This window comes from Drosophila albomicans, chromosome 2L, assembly GCF_009650485.2.
Source record: "Drosophila albomicans strain 15112-1751.03 chromosome 2L, ASM965048v2, whole genome shotgun sequence".
Taxonomy (NCBI): domain Eukaryota; kingdom Metazoa; phylum Arthropoda; class Insecta; order Diptera; family Drosophilidae; genus Drosophila; species Drosophila albomicans.
Window position 1 is genome coordinate 9,026,374 of NC_047628.2, and position 20,135 is coordinate 9,046,508.

The following is a 20,135-nucleotide window of genomic DNA, read 5'->3' on the forward strand; positions in this document are numbered from 1 at the left end:
GCTGGTTTGCTGGTGCAGCGCAAATAAATTGCAATTGAAGAGTTAAAGCATACAATAAAGCGCATGCAATATACATATACATATATAAAATGTGTGTTGTTGCATATATATTGCTTTATCTGATGCATATTCAAATGGATTTCAGCTAGTGTGTTGGTTGGTTGTTGGCCTGTCATCGATTTCCAGCACGTCCACTACTGACGTGGCAATCGTTATTGATTTTGTCAACTTACCCCGCAACCTCTCTCTCAATTTTTCTCTCGCCCCTTGTCCTCGTTTCTTTGCCATGCATATTGAGTGTGCGGCAATTTATGAGTTTTATGTGTCACTTCTGACGCTCACTTTCACTCTAAGTGACACATACACCACCGCATTTAAACACACACAACAACAGTCACGCATAGTCCGAAGGGCTGCTCATCCCTCCTCGTCACCCACGCTCACCTTACCTAGTGGACGTCTCAGTTACAGTTATTCTATGACGTTGCCTATAACAGCTCCCTCCTATAGTCTGGACATATCTAAACGGTAATTGCTTGCCAGGGCGTAGTTGAGTTTTATGACCCAGACAGCTGTTTTCTTCTTCTCCTTCTTTTACTATTGCTTCTGTTATTCTTACCCTCCACCCTCGTTTTGCTAGGCGCTTAAATCATAGCATACTTTTCAGAGTGCTCTACGGAAAGTGCCTCAACTTAAGGCAGCTGAAAATGAAAACACAGCAGAAGCCACAATTAGTTAATTCACGTTGCCTCTTGTGCAATTGAATCAAAAGGCGCATAGATCTAATCTAAAGCGCAGCCAGCTTAAATTGCTGTTATTAAATTTTATGGCCGCAACAAAAAAAAAATCTACAAAGGCAAATGCGATTTTCTTGCTTTTTGCGTGTTTGCCAAAATGGAATTTTATCTTGCAATTGAGAATATGAAAGCAATTTCTCTCAGCGCTAGAAAATGATGTTAAAATACTGAAATAAGTGAGGGAAAATATAATAGACTAGCTTTAAAAGAAAATGAAATCAGAAAGGAAAAATTTAACAAGATTTTTAGGAAAAGGGTTTTTTATACATATTTATTTTATTTTTATTAATATTTTTATATTTTTAATTCATTTATGTATATTTTGTATTGATATTTATGAATATTTTTTTAATTAAATCTCTTATAGTCTTTGCGCTTCTAAATCAACTTTGTCTATTAATCTTATTTACCTCTCACAACAAACATCGTTAGCAAAAGAATGGACTGCGATAAAACACTTTTTATTTAATAAACCTATCATAAACAATATGCGAAATCAGCCCATCACACTCCCCGATAAGATCATCAATTTAAACGAATCAATAGATATGGCATGTGACTGAAGAGTTTTCGGCACTCGCTGCGCCCTTTTTGTTCCCTTTATGAGCTTTACGTTTATAATTTATTAACCATTTCACGAAATTATGCAGACAATTCAATGTTGGGTATTCAAATAAATAGCATTATTTATTATAGCAGCGAGGCGACACGCCCAATTAGCCATGATATATGGCCAAGTTTGGTGTAAGCGGCTTAGACATGAAATTTTATTGCTGACTTTTTGGGGCGAACAATCCTTTTGGCCAACTTGAGATGGTTTCCGTTGCCCGTTCCTTTCTCTCCCCTAGCTCTCTTTTGTCCTCACTCTATTCATTGCTGTGCGATTCTTTTGTCATTTTAATTGAAAATTGCAGCCCACCTTCTGGGCCGCATCCTACACAAGCACTTGGACACAGTCTGTCAATGCGCTTTGTCGTCGCTTTTGTGCTGCGAGCTGCAATTGTAATCGCACTTTGCAGCGTTATTTGCGCATCGTCTAAAGTCTATCAGTTGGGGGCTCTTCCATTGTTAGGGACCTGTCAAGTTTGTGCAGTTTGTCGAATCTTCTTTCCCTCCCTCTTCTCAATTGCTTTGCTGATTGTCAATTGTTAAAGTTGAGCCTCGAGTCTAACGCTTCGCTTTACACTTGGCTGCCTTTGAGTGTGAACCAGCTGCCAAATAAATTATATAACATTTGCTGCCATTTGCCTGCACTACATTAACGTCCAGAATAATAGCAGTAACAACGTTGGACTTGCATAAATTATCCATGCAATTAACGCCAAATAAAAATTAAGCACAGTCGCACGTGGCGTATGCGCAATATGCCAATATCGCAGCAAACTCCAGTTGCTATTACTGTTATTATCATCGCTGTTGTTGTTGCTGTTGTTGTGCTCGTAATTAGCTTCCCACTGACCAAGCCGAACGTCTGAAAGCAATGCATCATCATTGTTTTGCTGTTTACATTCTTTTCGCTTTTCTTTTCGTATTCCATTGGCCCATAAACAATTTGTCTTAAAAGTTGTTGAACTTTTTACGCAAAAGAAAAATATGATTTACATAATGCCGACGCGGTTTTTCGCAGTGTGTGCAAATTGAGTGCCAAAGGCAATATTTTCTCAAGCGAAAAACAAACTTTTTGTTAAGCGAAATTTATTTAAATTGTGTGCAAATAAAGAGTTACGAGTTAAATTTTCCCATTTGATTTATTTTATTCATATGCACTGCAGTTCATTTGGGCAATCAATTTTATAAATACAAATATCAGAATTAAATATTATTGAAGTACAAAATGGACAATGAAAGTTTAACACAATATAATAAATATAAAAATGTTCTAATTGAAATTTAATCAAATGTAGTTGGATATAAAAAATATTTTTGATATCATCTATTGCTGCAATTTATTTTAATTTCATAATATTTGATAAAAATTAAATTGCCTTATTTTAAAAATTATGGCTTAAGCAATATATTATTCATAAATAACAATAATTTTTACTAGAATTAAAACTTGTTGAATTGTATATCTATGTGTATACCTAATGTTTGTTCTTCTTTCTTTCGTTTGCAGTATTCGCAGCAGTCGCGGATCACTTGATAGCATTGGAACCGCTGCTAACGGCAGCTCGGCTGCGAGTCAGGCCAGTTCCAGTGGCAGCGGCAGCGGCTGCTCAACGAGCAACAACATCAACAACAACAACAACAATAATAACAACAACAACAACCACAAAATGGATGGCAGCCCACATCATAGGCCTGGCTCACGAAATGGTCGCGATAATTGGAGCAAAATGCCGGAACCCCTTAATGGCCACAAGGTGGATAAATCGGAGAAATCATCACCATCGCGTCGCAGCATGGGAGGTGGCAACTCTGGCGGTGGCGGTGGCAGCAACGGAGGCAGTGGCAACTCCTCGAAACAAGGCTCGCCATCGGCCTCGTCACGCACCAAGGGAGTTCCACCCAGTTTCGGTTATGTGAAACGTGCCAATGGCAGCATTGCGTCCACGGCGGAACAACAGAACATCGCCATGCTGATGGCCGCCGGTGCTCATGGTGCTCATGGTGCAGGTGCAGTTAATGACTTGCCCTGTGGACGCACCGCTCACGTTTCGGCAGTGCCGCGCACCGCCAGCGGTCGTAAGGTCACCGGCGGCACTCAAACGTTGCCCAACGACATGAACAGTAAGTTGACTTTAGTGATATAACTAACAAAGCTAGAAGGATGGAAAGTTGGATAGAATTTTGTAATGTATACCAAACAAAATATCCACAAGTTAGGAAATTCGTTAAAAACAAAGAACTACTTAAAACTTAAATTAATCAATTTCAAAAATAAATATTTTGAAATAAACTATTTAGGATATTGTGTTATTTTCATTACAGCAACATATATTTTTAAGCAAAATATATTTTAATTAAAGCAAATATTTACTAGTAAATTCCAAATATTCAAGAAGTTTTAAGAAATTCCAACGGAATGCAGAACGAAAAAGAAAATAACGTTCACACTTAAGTATAATATTAATATTATAAATGGTGAAATTCTATTAATTTATGAAACATCACATCAAATTTAGCTTAGCAAACATTAAAAAATGCTCTAAATTACGTAGAAAAATATTGAAAATATTGCTTCTTATTTTCTTAAAGATCAACATTTTCAGTTGCAATACTGATTTCATTCCATCCATTAACAAATTTTAAAAAGTTTGCTTTACATATGTGACGATAAAATATTTCAGATAGACTGAAAAATGTCCACTTAGAATTTAAAATTAAATAAATAAATTTTAGAAAACAATCTATAGGCATAATATTAAGTAAAATATTTTGAATATTGTGTTATTTGTACATCAACTAAACTCCTGTTCTATTTTTTTTCGTAGAAATGCCACCGAACACGCAGCATCGCAGCTTCTCGCTGACAGGCCCAACAGCGACTCAGCTCAGTCAGTCCATCAGGGAGAGATTGGCAACTGGCTCACACAGTTTGCCCAAGCCTGGCAGCGACATGCATGTGTTTCAGCACAGGTGAGGCAGTTAAATTGCAAACAAAGCCCATTGAGATATAAAACTGTTTTCATTTATATCCTAGAATAACGACACGAGGGGGTGTGACACGTCACGATGGTTCGCTATCGGATACACAGACTTACGCAGAGGTCAAGCCAGAATATAGCTCATACGCCATGTGGCTCAAGCACAGCAATACGGCTGGCAGTCGACTATCCGATGGCGATGCCATAGATCAGATGCAGATTGGTTCGCCGGCGATGACTCGCCACGGTCACAAGATGCTGCACAATCGCTCAACTGGCGGCGCGGGTCAAATGCCTGTGCAGGGCAATGAATCGCCATATGTGCAAAGTCCTCGCATGAATCGCAGCAACAGCATCAGGTGAGTCTCGATTGCTGCGCGTAACGAATATGAAGCGCATGCATAAGCCCTCTCTCTCTCTCTCTCTCTCTGTTTCTCTGTTTCTATCCTAACTTTCACAATTTTCTCGTCTTGCGTTTATCCTTAAAAGCTACTTGAAAGAACGGACATATCCAAGGTGACTTTGCCTCACACATTGCTATGTTTTGTCGTACACACACGCTTTTTCAGTTATGCGTTTAAGTTGCATGCCACGCCCATTATTAACGTAACGTAGCACTAAAAAACAATCAGCGCCTCACTTGCCACTTTGGCGCTTGGCGCTTGTCGCTCACGCAAAGTGTTTGCCTCTTGCAATTTACATTTACGTGTTGCATACTGCTTTTGCAGCGTCGCCAAAATGCTCCATCTTCATCTTCATGTGTGTCGCCGTGAGGGTTTGACTGTGTGTGTATCCTTCTGTAATTGTGCGTGTGTGTGTAGCAGACGTCTGTCTGGCTTTCAGATGCTATTCTCCTTAGCTTATATTTTATTAAAAATAAGGAACATTAGAAGTCTTAATTCCCGTTTACACAACCTTTGTATTTATTTGTTCATTTATTTACAAAACTATGATTAATAAAAGTTACATATAATATGTTTCCTGCAGGCCCAATGTTATAATATCCTATGGGAAGCGAATATTTTTAAAAGCCGGGAATATCAATATGCTAATACTTTTACTATTTTTGTCATTTAAATTCCTTTCCTATTAAAATTTATGTTTCTCAAACATTTCTGTTCTAAATATGTCAAGAACTTTGCCCATAATTCTGTTATTTTTTATTAAACTCAAAATCAGATAGCACCACAACTAATATCGCTGTTAAGGGTAGAAAACAACCATTCTTTGCATAGCTGAACAGATTCCATTTGACCTCTGTGCATGGAAACGTGTTGCCGCCAAATACAAACATATTTATGTATGTATGTATGCACATGTATAATGAGCTTGTTTTTCACTTGCGCGACTAAAAGTATGCAAACAATTTGTAATAGTTTAGTTTTTATGGTCGTGGAGGTCACCATATGCTTGCCAGTTTTATCCAAGACCCGTGCATATTTTAAAGTTTCAGTAAAAGCCACAGAAAAAATACGAAAATAAGCTTTAGTTTTCCGGCGACACGCCCAAATTGTTAAAGGGGAACTTTTCCGATGTGGGGCGTGGGCCCCAAAACAGACAATGTGAAAGTTGTGTAAAACAGCAAAGTGTGCAAAAAAAAAAAAAAAACAAAAAAAAAAAACGAAAAACACAAGGAATGAACACGAAATGGAAAACGAAAAACAGAAGGGAGAATCGCATAAGTGTAAATAACAGCTCAGGGGCCTCAGAAATGTCAGTGCGGGAGCGGGAAGAGCCACTGAGGGGGCGGCCAGATTATTATTTGACATGTCAATAGGTTTGTGAACCTTTGACTCGACGATGGGGCTCAGCTGAGACGAAAGTTTTACTTGTGTTGTTTGTACATTGCATTCCAGCCACGTCAGCAGTTGGCAACCATGTAGACTCTCAAGTGCTTCATTAAAAAATTTTACCAGCAAAAAGTGGTGATAAAAAACAAAAAAGTGAAAGAAGCAAAGACAACAAAAAATACACAAATAAAGTTCAGACTGAACAGAAAGTTCGACAAAACTGTAAACGGATTTTTTGTGAGGGAGTTTTATAGATGGCGCAATAAATTATGAAAGTCAAATGGAGACTGGTCAAAAAAAATATAGAGAAGAGCAAAAACTCCATTTTTACAGCAATGTTAACAAAATGTGCTCCACAAAAAGTGCAGAATATAAATATTTAATTCTTAAATCAATAATAAAATAGAACTTGTCTTTGCGAAAAGTCGAATTGAATACTTAGAAAATCTTTTAATTAAACTGCAATGTACACAAATGAATTCGAGATCTCTAGAGAATAGATCTCATATGAAATTCATCGAAATTAAGTTCACAGAACTTAATGGTTGGTCATTTGTTTGAAACTGGGCTAAAAGCATCTTCCACATTTAATGTTGAATTAATGCTCTACACAAAGTAATTGTATACTGTTGTATTTCAAAGACAGCCTTCACTGATAGGTACGAATTTATTTGGTCTCCTCTTTCCTCTCATAAGGCGTGAACCGCTCCTGTGTGCTGGCCAAACTAATATGCTCTGGCTGTCTTGGGTCGCACTCTTGCTTTCAATGCATCAATTATGCAAAAGGAAGTAGCGTGTGGCATGTGGCAGCACCAGAGTAACCAGTTTCGGTGGCTTGTTATCAAATTTTACACCAGAACAGCAGAGCACACACACGCAGTACACAGCGAGTTGTTGTGCCAAATGCCCCAGAGCGTAAAGTAAACGCCCTGAAGCGTACCAAAAACCGTAACTAACACACACACTAAGACAGACAAACAGAAAGGCAGACAGGCATGCAGGCGGACCACAAATGCAAACATGGAAAACTTGTGTAGACGAAAAGGCGTTGTACACACACATGACGTATACGTAATATTAGATTTGCATGCGAAATGCCATTAATGTCAGTTATCAGGCAACAGAGTGAGCAGCAAACTAGAACTGAGCACAGATTTGTCCAGCCACCAGGCATACTATCCTTTATCCCTCCTTCCGCCTCTCTCTCTCTCTCTGTCAATCTACTTCGTTGTCTCTGTGGTCATTTGCTAAGCTTTTGAAGGCATCACATTTTATGACAATTTGTCGAGGGATTTGGCATGAGAATGCACAACTTCCCCACACCAATTTGTTATCAGCACTACCCACACACACACGAAGGGCTAGACATAGAAGGGGAAGGGAAACTCTTGTCAAATTGGCAACGCAGTCGCTGACAAAATTAAACGGAAATTTGAAGCGACGCCCGAAAGTATGCAACACATACGACATTCGCATGCAGATTGGCCTAATAAACTGCACAACCACAACGGAAATTTGCAAGTGTCTGGCAAATGGCTCACACCACATCGCATGACACCAGCCGAATACCAAACCACACACCAACTACCTCACCACACACAACAACAACTGCAATTAAGCCATGTGGCAAATTGTAATCCTTAGTTGCACAGTGGACACAGAGCATATTGAGGCGCTGAATTGTGACAACAATTGGGGCAACTTGCGGTCACTCGGAATGCATTGCAATTATTCACGAGTTGCATAATTAATACGCAAATGCCAATCAATTAATTTATTGCTGCTTTACGCGGATAAAAGCATATTTTCATTAAGGGCATTTTATGTGCATTAACCACTTTTAAATGCGATTTTAATCATTACATTCACAATTTCTTTATATTCATTTAACTGTTAAGACGGAGTTGGCTTGTGAAATATGTTTTTCAGTTGAGTTATCTGAATTTAATAAATAAATTACTGGATTCATATCAATTATGTATATGTAATAAAAAGTGGAATGAATATTCATACTCAGCACTCATTCATTTAAATCACCTTTTAAATATGTAATTTAAGTTCAATAAAGTTTTCTTATTTACGCACAGTCATAATGGCGAATTGCGACAAATAAACCTGATCACATTTGCTGACATTTTTCGTTTCACTTCAATCACTCACAGATCCACCAAATCAGAGAAAATGTATCCCTCGATGCTGAGCCGTGGCGGCGATGTGGAAATCGAGCCATATTACTGTCTGCCCGTGGGCACAAATGGTGTGCTCAGCGCCCAAATGGCAGCCGCAGTTGCTCAGGCTCAAGCTCAAGCTGCCCAGGCTCAGGCTCAGGGTAATGTGGCCGGCAATGTGTCTGCCGTGGCCTGGAGTCAGCCCACATCGCCCACGCCCCTCAATCGCGGACCTTTCGGAGCAGCTGCTGCCTCGGCATTATCGCCCACACACGGCACAGTGGCTGCGGCTGCCGCATTGGCAGCGGCTCATGGAGGCGCTGGCGGAGGTGGCAACAACAGCATTACCGCCTCGCATCGTCTAACATATCCCAAGAAGAATGACGAAGGTGAGTCATAGATAGCTGAATTAAATGCGTTGTCTTCTCTAACATATTTTCCACTTTTCAGTACATGGCAGCGCTGCATCGCTGCTGTCGGGGGGCAGCTCGTTGTACGGTTCGGCGGAGGAGCGACAGGCGCATGAGATACGCAGACTGAAGCGAGAACTGCAGGATGCCCGTGAACAGGTGCTCAGCCTGAGCAGCCAGCTGTCAACAAATGTAAGTACTCATCCACATAACTCACAATTGCTGTCAAATTTCCGAGCACTGCATGCTATTTGAGTGCATTCAGTCGGGCAACTCTGTTGTAATCTATTGATAAGTCTGGCGCATTGTAAATGCAAGAGTTACTCACTATTTTTGCTACTTTGCTTGTGGGGATAAGGTTGAACAATGGCAAGTAACACAAAATGGCATCTTAAGAAGATGTATTGACAGCTAAATAATAGAAACGTTCTTTACGGTTACTCAGCTTTACTTAGAGATATACCAATTATCAAAAAAAAAGTATATTTCCATTTAGTTAACAACATAAAAGTTCAATATTTTCAAATGCAGTTTTCATTATACATTATTTAATCGAAAAAATATCTTTTTGTTATTCTGTATAAATGAAACTAAACAAAATTGATATTAACAATACGTTTAAATATCACAAATTGATCCTTTGATATTTTAATACAACTTAAATAACATAATTTTGCAACGCTGAACTATCTTGAATTTTTAAAATGTCTTCTACATGACTTGATGATAGAATTTTTGAACCGTACAATTTGCATAGCTGGACAGATTATATCTGAATCATTCCCATTTACTTTGTAAAATAAAATTTAAAATAACCATATCCTCATGGTTAGATTATTTGAATAAGATATTGCTAAATCACTTTCATAGCTTAAATATTTGTTTCTTAACTGCATATCTCAAGAATTCACTTTACACACAACAATTTTACCCTTGAACCTTTACATAACTTGACGATTAAATCTGATTTATGGATCCTCTCTTAATGAAATGCATAATTCAGATACATAACTAAAATATATACCAGCTTTATGCCGCGTAATTTGCGTAACACAAGGTGTATAACACATTTGAACATCAGGGCAAGAAAGTTTGGCCAACTGCCAGGGGAATCATTTAGTTGCTGCCGCAAAAAAGGCTGCAACACTCTGGGGCAGCCGTCGCAACATTTTGCGCAATTCCATTGACTACTTTTGGGGAACGCTGCTCAAGAATGCAATTGCCAACGTAAAAATACAAGGAAATAGCCCGGTAACAATGTTGCGGCTGCTGTAAACCTTTAAATTGCTGCAGCATAACTCCAAGTCCAACATTTCCTCGCTTCCCCCTTCGATAACCACTGAGTTATTTACCTTATCGGATGCTGTAACTGTCGTCGTCACCGTCGTCGTGTTCTGGAATTCGTTGAGTTCTCGCTTATCGGGCTCCCAGTCATGTCGCATTTTTGTCAAAGCTGTGAGCAACTTTTACGCTAAGTTGCCTTCAGTCATAAGTATTTCCTCGCCGCTCCTCTCAACTATTCTTTGGAGCTCAAGTTGTCAACAAAAGTCACGCAAAAGTCTGATAAACTTCCGTGGCAGTCGAGACAGATGTACTCCAAACGGGAGTCAAAAGTTTTGCCTACTTTCAGGCGGAGCTTGGAGGAGCTTGTTCCATGCAGAAAATTGTCTGCATGTGAGCGCAAGTTGATTTTATTGTTGCCTCTGTGCATATCTATCAAATAACTCGTCAACAATGTTCATCATATGGAGACGCACGAGTGTATAAAATAAACTTTAAATTGCATTTTTAAGTCTGGGCAGCCAGACAGCAGCAATTTCTTATTTCTTCGGATTTCTTGTTTCTTTCTCTTTTTTATTTAACGTCTTGTAATGCTATAAAATATTTTATGGGTTCCTCACCTCCCACACACACACAACACCTTTCTCGAAATTTATCGAGGCCAGACAGACAGACATACAAAAACATATATATATATATATATATATATATATACTAAACGTATACTATTAAACATTTCGCCAGACAACCATAAATCTGTCGCAACTCAAGGTCAAGGCGTACGTGTAAATTGCCATTTGATGGATTCGATGAGTTAACCCTCGTCTCCATCTTGGCCATCATCAAATGGTTTTAAGTGAGCTTTAAACAGCTCGAAAGTTTGTAACAACTTTTACCAATTTCCGCAGCGAGTCAAGCGTGAAAAATGTCATTTCAACCAGACGAACAATAATAAAAAACTTTGCTGTGGCAACTCCACTGACCCTTTCTTTCTCTCACTCCCTCTCTCTCTAGCTCTCACTCCGTCACTCGCTAAGCAGCTGCCATAAAAGTGCAATGCAATGCGTCTTGTCTTAGACAAAAGTCTGAAATACGAGAACAAGAATAATTGCAATGAAGTTATGTCTGGCAGCATTCGCATTTGCTGCCATTATTATTATTATTATGGCATTGAGTGAGTTCCCGTTTTGGTTCCTCAAGGAAACTGGGAGGGGGAGTACATACATATGTGTGTGAAGTGGGCGGGGTCATTACGGCCACTGCAGAAAGATGTCTTTGCTTGGAATTCATGTAGGTAGCTGCAAATGGGTCGTCTCTGGTGGCCTCAAACTGCAGTTACATGTTCTACAATTACACTGAAGTCTTAGAAAGTTTATAAATTGCGATCATTAGTCGAGCCAGTCGAGCAGGTGACCCTAAGTGAAATCTGCTTTAGGAAAATCATTAAAAAAATGAATAAAGATAAAAATGCTTTGGGATTAAATTGAATGGGTTCTTAGACTAGTATTTATTCTTTACAAATACAGATTAAAATAATGAATGTCATTAGATGGGCCAGTCAAGCAGATAATCTAAAAAATAAGTCTTAAATATGAGAACTACGAGTACAAAGAAAAATATTAGAGAAAAATATTTATTTCCAATTCAAAGAAAGCATCCAATAAATATGAAACACACATTTAATTAACATTTAGTTAATTTTCTATTTGCCTTAACAATAAAGAAAACAAAATAATATATATATAATATATTTAGAAATAATTGGACCAACATTTAATTACATCTTATTTGAAATGTATAAATGAAGAAATTTTAAAATTTAAAATGTTTTACATAATTATAGAGAAAGTAGCTTGAGCCTTTTCTTTTATAAAACTTGTTCAGAATACTAATATTCATTTTGTACATTTTGCTTTTAAACCACTTTATTGTCTCTCTGCGAGTTCTCAAATTATCATCACAAATAAAAAAGTTTGCGTTTAATTTTCACAACAATAAAAATGATAACAGCAACTATGTTTTGTGCTATTTAATTAAGCCATCGCTTTGATAGCTGGGCGTGGCAAACGAACGTCATAAACTTGGCCAATTGCAGCCGTTAACTCTCCAGCAACTTTAAATGTTGCACAATTTCAACTTTTGCAAACAAAACGATTCTTGAAGAGAGACAATGCCGGAGAAAAATGATTGTGTTCAGTGGCAGAGCCGCGCCCACTTTATGTTTGTATTTGAAAAGTTTTTTAATTGCCCATTCGACGCTTTCCCTCACCATTTGCCATTTTCCATTTTTGCCGCCAATTTGGCCTTCCGGCCCAAGCTGAGCCTGAGAGAGTGGATTTAGTCTGGCGCTTAATTAATTTCAGCTATGAGTAATAACATCATAAATGCCAATCCGTGGCATCCATCTCTATGCATCTCTTGCTCTGCCCTCGCTTGCCCCATCTCGTCGCTTTGTCAGCAGTTTTGCGGCATATTATTTGCTATTGGCTTTTTTATTGACAGACGTCGAGCAATTTCACTTTGCGGTCGCACAAAAACAGCAAAAGTGAGGCACAGTCCTCAAACCCTATACGAGTATTTTCCCCCATTTCTTTCATTGCCAATCCCCAATCCCCTCGCTGCCATTTATGTTAGTTGAGTTGAGTTCGTTTTATCAGTTTTTCAAATTGTGTCCCCTGACTGCCAGATGCAGTTCTTAAACTTTTCGAATTGTTTGCAATGTGTGCTGAGGGAAATGTAGTAACAATAAAAAAATGCAGAAACGAGTTGAACACAACTTCTCAGCTAAAGACGAATGACAACAAGATAACACGTCCATTGAAATTTTCCCATTTAAATTGCGCACATTCATATATTTTGGTAAATTGTAAATTGTAGCACTATTTATTATGACTGTTGAAGAATTGAGGAAAAAGCTTCTTTAAATCGGACCAAATTTAAACAAGTTTCAATAGTTTTAATAGACACAATGCCATATTAGCTACGACAGATGTATTTATAAAATATCTTTCTTACATTGGCTTTTATTTTAAAAGACACTAAAGCAGAGACTATTTATATTGCAAAACTAAAGAAGAATTTTGTCAAATATATATATTCGCAAAACAACTCTCTTCTTAAACAGCTCTTATGCTTTAATTGTTTCTTATTACATTCTCATTTTAATTATGGTAAACTCACAACTTCTTTCAAACCGTGTTGTTTTCTTTCCTTTTAATCCTTATGAACTAACTCGAAACAAAGCTTTTGAAGCTCTGAACTTTAAGATAGTTTTCTTAGCCATCTTATCCTAACTTCACATTAAGCATAACTTTCAAGATATGCCAAAACTCTTGACAACAACAACATTTCACTCTCTCTCTCTCTCTCCCCTTCACTTCTCTCTCTCTATGTGTCCATATTTCCAGCCACCTATCAGGCTAAGCTTTATGGCAGCCGCTAATGCACTCTATTGCTAAAACGAAGAGGGCAAAAGAAAATAAAAATCAGAAACATAAAGAAGCTTATGAAACTTCCAACCTACATCAACTTTAAACAGTTTTTGCCTCTCTGGCAACAACAGCGAATACAGAGACCTCAATTGGGCAATCTTATCACTGACCATAAATATTAAAACACAGCAATAATAACAACAGCGGCAACACCACAACAACAAAAATAATAACAACAGAGCACGAGGCACCACTAGACAACCCCAGAGGCGAGGCCCAACCACAATTCAAGGCACAGCACAAACACTGTGGCAAGTCTCGAGCCACGCAACGCGCCCATTTATCACGCAATTGACCCAGCTGACCGATGGTCACACACACAAACAAAAACAGACACACATAAGAGCATTAGAAGCGTGATAGAGAAACCACCTTATCCCTCCTTCAAGCATAATAATCATAACTATTTATAAGAAGATCGCCACAAGCGTCAAATCCACTGAGCAAAAGCAGATGATTCGCAAACATTACCAAGAAGAGGCAAAGGGGAAAATGGGGGCACGGAGTAGAGTGGGTGACAAAGGGGCAGCGGGTTACAGAAGCGAGATAACAAAAAACGTTTTAAGTTCTTCGCTTTAATTGATTTGGGATTAAAGACAATTCGCTTGTCAATATTTGTGCCACTTGAAGCTTGTTGAGGAAGAGTCGAGGGAGGCAAGATTCAAACATAGAAGAATGCGAATGTGTTCTGGAGACTCGTCGTTAAATTCTTTGCTGTACAAATAGTTTAAATGGACTTTAAATGTGCAAACTGCTGAAATTGCCAGAGCACTCAAGTGACAGTTGAACAATTGTTGCTATGCTTTAAATGGGGCGGATAAACCATAAATTTGTTAAGCCTTTTTGTGGCGCTATTGTCTTTATTAATAGTATTAATATTAACTATTTGCTTATTTCTCTTCTACTTCTAGGTAAGTGCTTTTTTATGCTCTCTCTATTGCATTTATTTAAGAATTGGTATGTACAAAAATTTTCTAAGATTACCAGAGGAAATTTTACTCAATCATTTAAAGTCTTTGTGATTTTCAATTACTTAATCGTTGGATTATTTTTTGGAAAGCATAAGAGAGATTCCAAGACAATTTTGTGTTGATATTTCAGACTTAAAGCTATATTGTTTGCAATAGAAATCAATTGCTTTTTATGATTTCAAATATTAAAGAATGTGCTAATAAAACAGTTTTCTCAAAATATTTGACAAATCTCAAATCATGTGAGCTCAGACTTGAATATCTAAATCTTAATTCTCTTCTCATAATCCTCCATGGATTTGTGGCAACAGAAATCAATTGCTTCCCTTGCTAATAACCCATATAGAATCATCGTGGATATCCATGCCAATAAGTCCACTAAAACGCTCGACTTATGCCAGTCAATGACTTCCAGAGCTCCACTCTGAGTGTCCCCCAATCCCAAACGCTCCCCACGCATTTCACATGAGTTGGCAAAAATGGCAAAGCCATAAGTCGGAGTCGAGTAAATGCAAAAAATACTCGTACATATGCTCATAAATTTTTTTGGCTGCCAACAGCTTTGCTTGCCTTGGCAAATGTCGAGGCCAAGTTGAGGACTCCGTTTCCCCCTACTCCTGCCCCTTCGATTTCCATAAAGCCAATGGCCAATGGCGTCTCAATTTGACATAATCAATCATTTTTGAACTCCCTCTTCCATTCGCTATGCCAGCAATCAGACTCGTTAAACAAACCCTGAAAGTTTTTACAACTTTATTATGCCGCACTTTCCCCACACCCCTCGTCCCCCTTGAATACATGCAATGTCTAGTGGCGAGTCTCCCCTTTTCTTTTGCCCCTTAATCGCGATTTTTCGGTTTGGACTTTGTTGTCGCTGGCGTTGGCGCCGCAGCGTCTCGCGCTAAAAATAAATGACGCCAGCACATAAAGTGTGTGACTGCAGCGCCCAATACCCGCTATACTCTATCCTGGGATGCTTCGACTAACTACAAAACACAAATTTGCACAATTTTTTCACTTCTTCGCCCCCTCTGCTAGCTCTTTACTGCGCAACTTCATTTTCGTCCTTTACACACACAGGAAGCTGCGTCTGTAATTTTTTCTTTACGCTGAATAGTTTTGCCAACATCTAAATAAAAAGCAAGTCGATGGGGCAGACAACGCTGGCAGCGGCAACGGTGATGACGCCGGCAACGGCGACGGCGGCAGCGACGGCGACAGCGATGTCGACAGAGCCGCCGCTTCGGCGCCAGCTGCTCGCCCCAGTCTGAGTCTGCGGCGTGGCTCCTGTGGCAACACTGTCCTCGCAGACTGAGCTAGACAACCCTTGTGATGCCCTGTAGGGCATTGGGTTATGCGATTCCAATGAGATAAACTATACATTATGAAGAAGAAGAGTCTAGTTCTTTTTTGAAGGTTATATTTTTGAATATTTGAAAGTTGCAGAGCATTTAAAATAATCTATATAAACTAAAAAAATTATGACATTATTTTAAATTTTAAGACATTTTGTATTGGATCTTATTGTTTTTATTATTTTGTATCAGATATATGGAAGTTTTAATCTTTTAATCTATTTTCCGATTGAACTAAATGAATATAATTAAATCTAATCTATTTAGAAAAAGAACATTAATTTAATATTTTTATTTTCCAACCTAAAAAAGAAGTGTAACTGAGAAATATGACCTATTCTAAAAAATGTTCTGATTTTATATTTTCGTTAGAGTACACAATGTTATGTGATAGAGTATTACAATCGTTTCTGTATTCATAAAAATGAATTAAATTCATAGGGACAAATCCCATTGCCTTTGTATTACATCTTTTGTGTGCGCTCTCATATTTGCTGAATAATTTAAATAATTTGCACAATTATAGCGTATCCTTGCTGTCACATGAGTCTGCACAATTTTGTTTCAATTTTTATTCCCTCTCTCCGCCACCCTCCTCGATTACTGTTTTTGCCGTTTTGATGCTGTTATTTGTTTTGTCGCCGCCGCCGAGCCGCCGCTGCTGACGTTGACAGCGACGCCGACCGCAGATGCTGCTGCGGCGCAGCAGGACGCTTGATGTGTTTGACTGCCAAAGGATTTGGGAGTCGAGTGTGTCATATTCAGTTCCGCATTCGATGCGGCAGACATCGCAACGCACGCACAGCGTTTGGCAACATTTGGCAATCGGCTAGGCAGTCAACATTTTTCGTGGACAGCAACATGTTGCTAAAGTACTACACATGTTGCTGATCGCCAGCAACTCGCAGTCTCGCTCGCTCGCTCTCACTGCACGCAACTAAAGTCGCGCTCAGCGCTCTCTCGGCCATGATACAATTATACAAGGTAGTGCCGTCGGAAAAAAGCTGGTCCCCTGTCTATGTTAGCAATGAGTGCGAGTGAAAGAGGCACAGCGTGGTAGTGTGAACGAGACGGCAATGAAATGCGCGTTAACCCTTAGACGATGATATTAATATTTACATATTTTGAAGCTAATATTAATGTCTCCTTGACATATTTTTTAAATGTAAATTGTTTATGATCAATATTAATAATATATATGAGAATTCTCTAATTCTCTAAATATTTAAATTCTATCCGTGTCTACGGCATACATGGCAAAAATACATTTTGCATAAGGGTTAATTGCGCTAAAAATTTCGTCCGCAGACAACCTCTTGCGTCGAAATACGAATGCGCACTGACAACAGCTTTTTTCCGACGGCACTACCTTGTATAATTGTATCATGCTCTCGGCGAGACGATTTTGTGCTCTCGCGCTCTCAACTGATCTTTGACAACATGTTGTCAGTATAACGCGAACTGCTTAGGAAAGCGGACGTGCTGCGCGTCGTTGCTTTTGTGTCTAGTATCTGTTTCTTGAGTGCGCCGAGTATCTTGCAGTACGTTAAACGTGAGAAGCACACAGGCTACGTGATCGTGTTTGTTGTTTATTTGTTTAACTGATTACTGGAGTGTGTGTGTAAAGCGAAGTGTTGCGTGAATTGTGATTTAAAGAAAGGTTCATTGAGCATATTTTTGTTGTGTGCTGAAAAGCTTTAAAATCTATAAATAAATACAAATATAAGCCTAGGGCCTATAAACGTGCGATAAGCGAAACACAAAAAGAAAAGGAATACAAAAAATAGCAACAAAATTAAAGCAAAATAAATACATATTAAATGGCAAACCGGTCGCTGAGTTCTACGAGTTCTCCAAGCAGAGTAAAGTTCAGCTGGTCAGTTAACAAACTAGCAAAGCAGCGCAAAGTGAAACAAAATTAAATACAAAAGCCAAACAAATTATCTGTTTGGTGTTGAGTTTGTGTGACACAAAAAGATAACAAATGAAATTGCATACAACTGTTTAAATTAGCCGCAAGATAAAATGATACAGAAATTTAAGCAAATAAACAAACACAATGTTGCAGCAACATTTGTGATGCAGAAGCTGAAAACAAACAAAAACAAAGTGTGCCAGCCAAAGAGTGATCCAATCATAACGATAAAAAACCCTACATTGTCCCGCCCATAAAAACCCAAAGCGTGCTCATTGCCAACAGTTAGCAGTTAAAAACCCTATCTACAATATCGCCCAATATCAGGAGTGTCTCTCGGCAGTGACTCTACTAAAGTTGCACAATCAGCAGACAACAATACGAAAAGAAAATGTATATAGAGGAAAATCTGCAACATCAGCGACCATATGAGTCGAGTAGAGGGAAACCGAAACTGAAACCGAAACGAGACTTGCTTATTGTCATACTGAAACGCAGTTATTGTTTCTCATCAAACAGCAACAAATTAAGCAGACAATCAGAGAGGGAGTCTGGTAACAACAATGCCAAATTGTTTAATGGTGCATGTCGAAATGAGCTACGTGAATTGTTCAGAATTGCTGCATCGATATATAAAATCAAGCCAGTGGCTGAGGCTTAAAACGGGGATCTAAGAACTTAGTACTCGACTAGAAATGAGTAATAAAGATAATATCTATGCTCCACCTTCTGTTATAATTATGTTCCCTGTCATCCTCTATCTTGTATTGTATCTTTATTACATTTCTGTCTCCTGCATTATACTTGCAACAATGTAAAGTTGTATATACTTCCTCCTCTCGCATGTCCAAAACGAAAAGTTCTACTTTGTTTGTGGAGTTTGTTTAGTTGCTTGATGGATACCTGAACTCAAAGATCCCATTTGTGTTCGGCTGCATTTGCCATTTTGTTGTGCTTTGTATCTTTGCGTTATTTTTTCGCTAATGGCAGCGCAAAGCCCGTGACAGGCCAATATATCACAAGCAAACAGAAACAAATCCCGAAAAAAATACAGAAGAAAAAATAATCAAATTAGGTCCCGACTGTACACATGGCAATGTTGGCAGCATTCACAGCATTCAATCCAAAACAAAATTCCCCGGCACCCTCGCTGTCACCCTCATCCGGACACTCACATGTGGCAGCTGTGTATGTGTGAGAGAGTTCCTCTCCTGTCTAACGGAGGTGGCATTAGTATACTATAGTGTCACCCTCCCCGGAACCGCTTCACTTCGATTCATCTCGCGACTTTGCGTGTGTTGCGTGCGATCAATTAAATGAAATTTTGGAAGTTCTCAGCGTCACCCTCGCATCCTGTGGCTCAACTTCTCTCTTTTTTTTCTCCTTCTTTGTAATAAATTCTTATTAGAGTTTGGCGCCTCGGGAATTCCAGCAGCCAAGAGGGGACACTCTTTCCCGCTCTCCCCCGCTCAAAAAAAAAAAGGAAATTTATGAGCATTTTTTGCGCCGTTGTCTTCGGCTTATAATAATGTGTTTGAACTGCAAAGTTCAACGTGAGCAACGGCGCTTTAACTCAAGTATTTTAATTGAAAAAATATTGCAATTAATTATGCCGCAGTCGCGATAATGTATGTGTGCGTGTATGTGTGTGTGTGTGTGGCGCAAGACCTGATGAAGATTGATTTTCGCTTTTCGCAGCATGGAAAATTTGCAGGCGCAGCTAATGAAAATTGTCATTTGCCGGCGCAAAATGAATATGTATTTTTAATATATGCATGCGTTAACTTTGAAGTTTTTGCAAAGATTTTCTTATGATTTGTATTTCGTTTGAACTGCCGACGTAATCCATTTTCTCCATTTATAAGGCGTGTTAAAACGCTGCGTTTCGACTCGATTTCCTTATAGACCTTTACATTCACATCCACATCCCAAAATCTCGGCACTTTATAGTTGGTTGTAAACAAACTGACATTTAAATCAATTGCACTTCAGATTTTTGCTTCCTTTAAAGCGAGCCGCAGTTTTTTCTCTCTTTATTTTTGCTTGAATTTTTTCCAAAACAATTTCCATTGATTGACTTTCTCGACTGTGTCATTGCTCCGACTCTGTCAGCTTGTGTTTGCTGGCATTTTGTTTGCCATTGGTACATGCTACAGAGATAAAGTAAATAGACCAGCGGATAGCAAAGCTGACTAAGATATACCCTGTAAGTCCAATTGCTGTTTTCGATAGTATTAAATGGGAAAATAGGCTGAACTGAGCACATATCAGTTTAATAAACGTATTCAAATATTGAATTGTTGCGTTTATTAAACTTAGTTCAAAAACAGATATACTGAACCAATATACTTTGTAATATTAAAATTTGAT

At 38.6% G+C, this 20,135-nt stretch overlaps 1 protein-coding gene across 13 annotated transcripts in view; it reads left to right on the forward strand.

Moving 5' to 3' along the window:
* LOC117563385 (protein sickie) overlaps positions 1-20,135 on the forward strand; it is a 208,510-nt gene that overhangs the window by 160,571 nt on the left and 27,804 nt on the right. For 6 of the 13 annotated variants that reach the window (XM_034241702.2, XM_052003030.1, XM_034241699.2 and 3 more), the window contains 6 exons: positions 2,914-3,527; positions 4,232-4,376; positions 4,441-4,743; positions 4,874-4,900; positions 8,337-8,731; positions 8,793-8,944. In XM_034241702.2, coding sequence (XP_034097593.2) covers positions 2,914-3,527; positions 4,232-4,376; positions 4,441-4,743; positions 4,874-4,900; positions 8,337-8,731; positions 8,793-8,944 — 1,636 coding nt within the window. Of the gene's footprint in view, positions 1-2,913; positions 3,528-4,231; positions 4,377-4,440; positions 4,744-4,873; positions 4,901-8,336; positions 8,732-8,792; positions 8,945-17,316; positions 17,727-20,135 lie in introns of those variants that run through there. The other 7 variants (XM_034241704.2, XM_034241700.2, XM_034241703.2 and 4 more) reach the window with 3 other exon arrangements.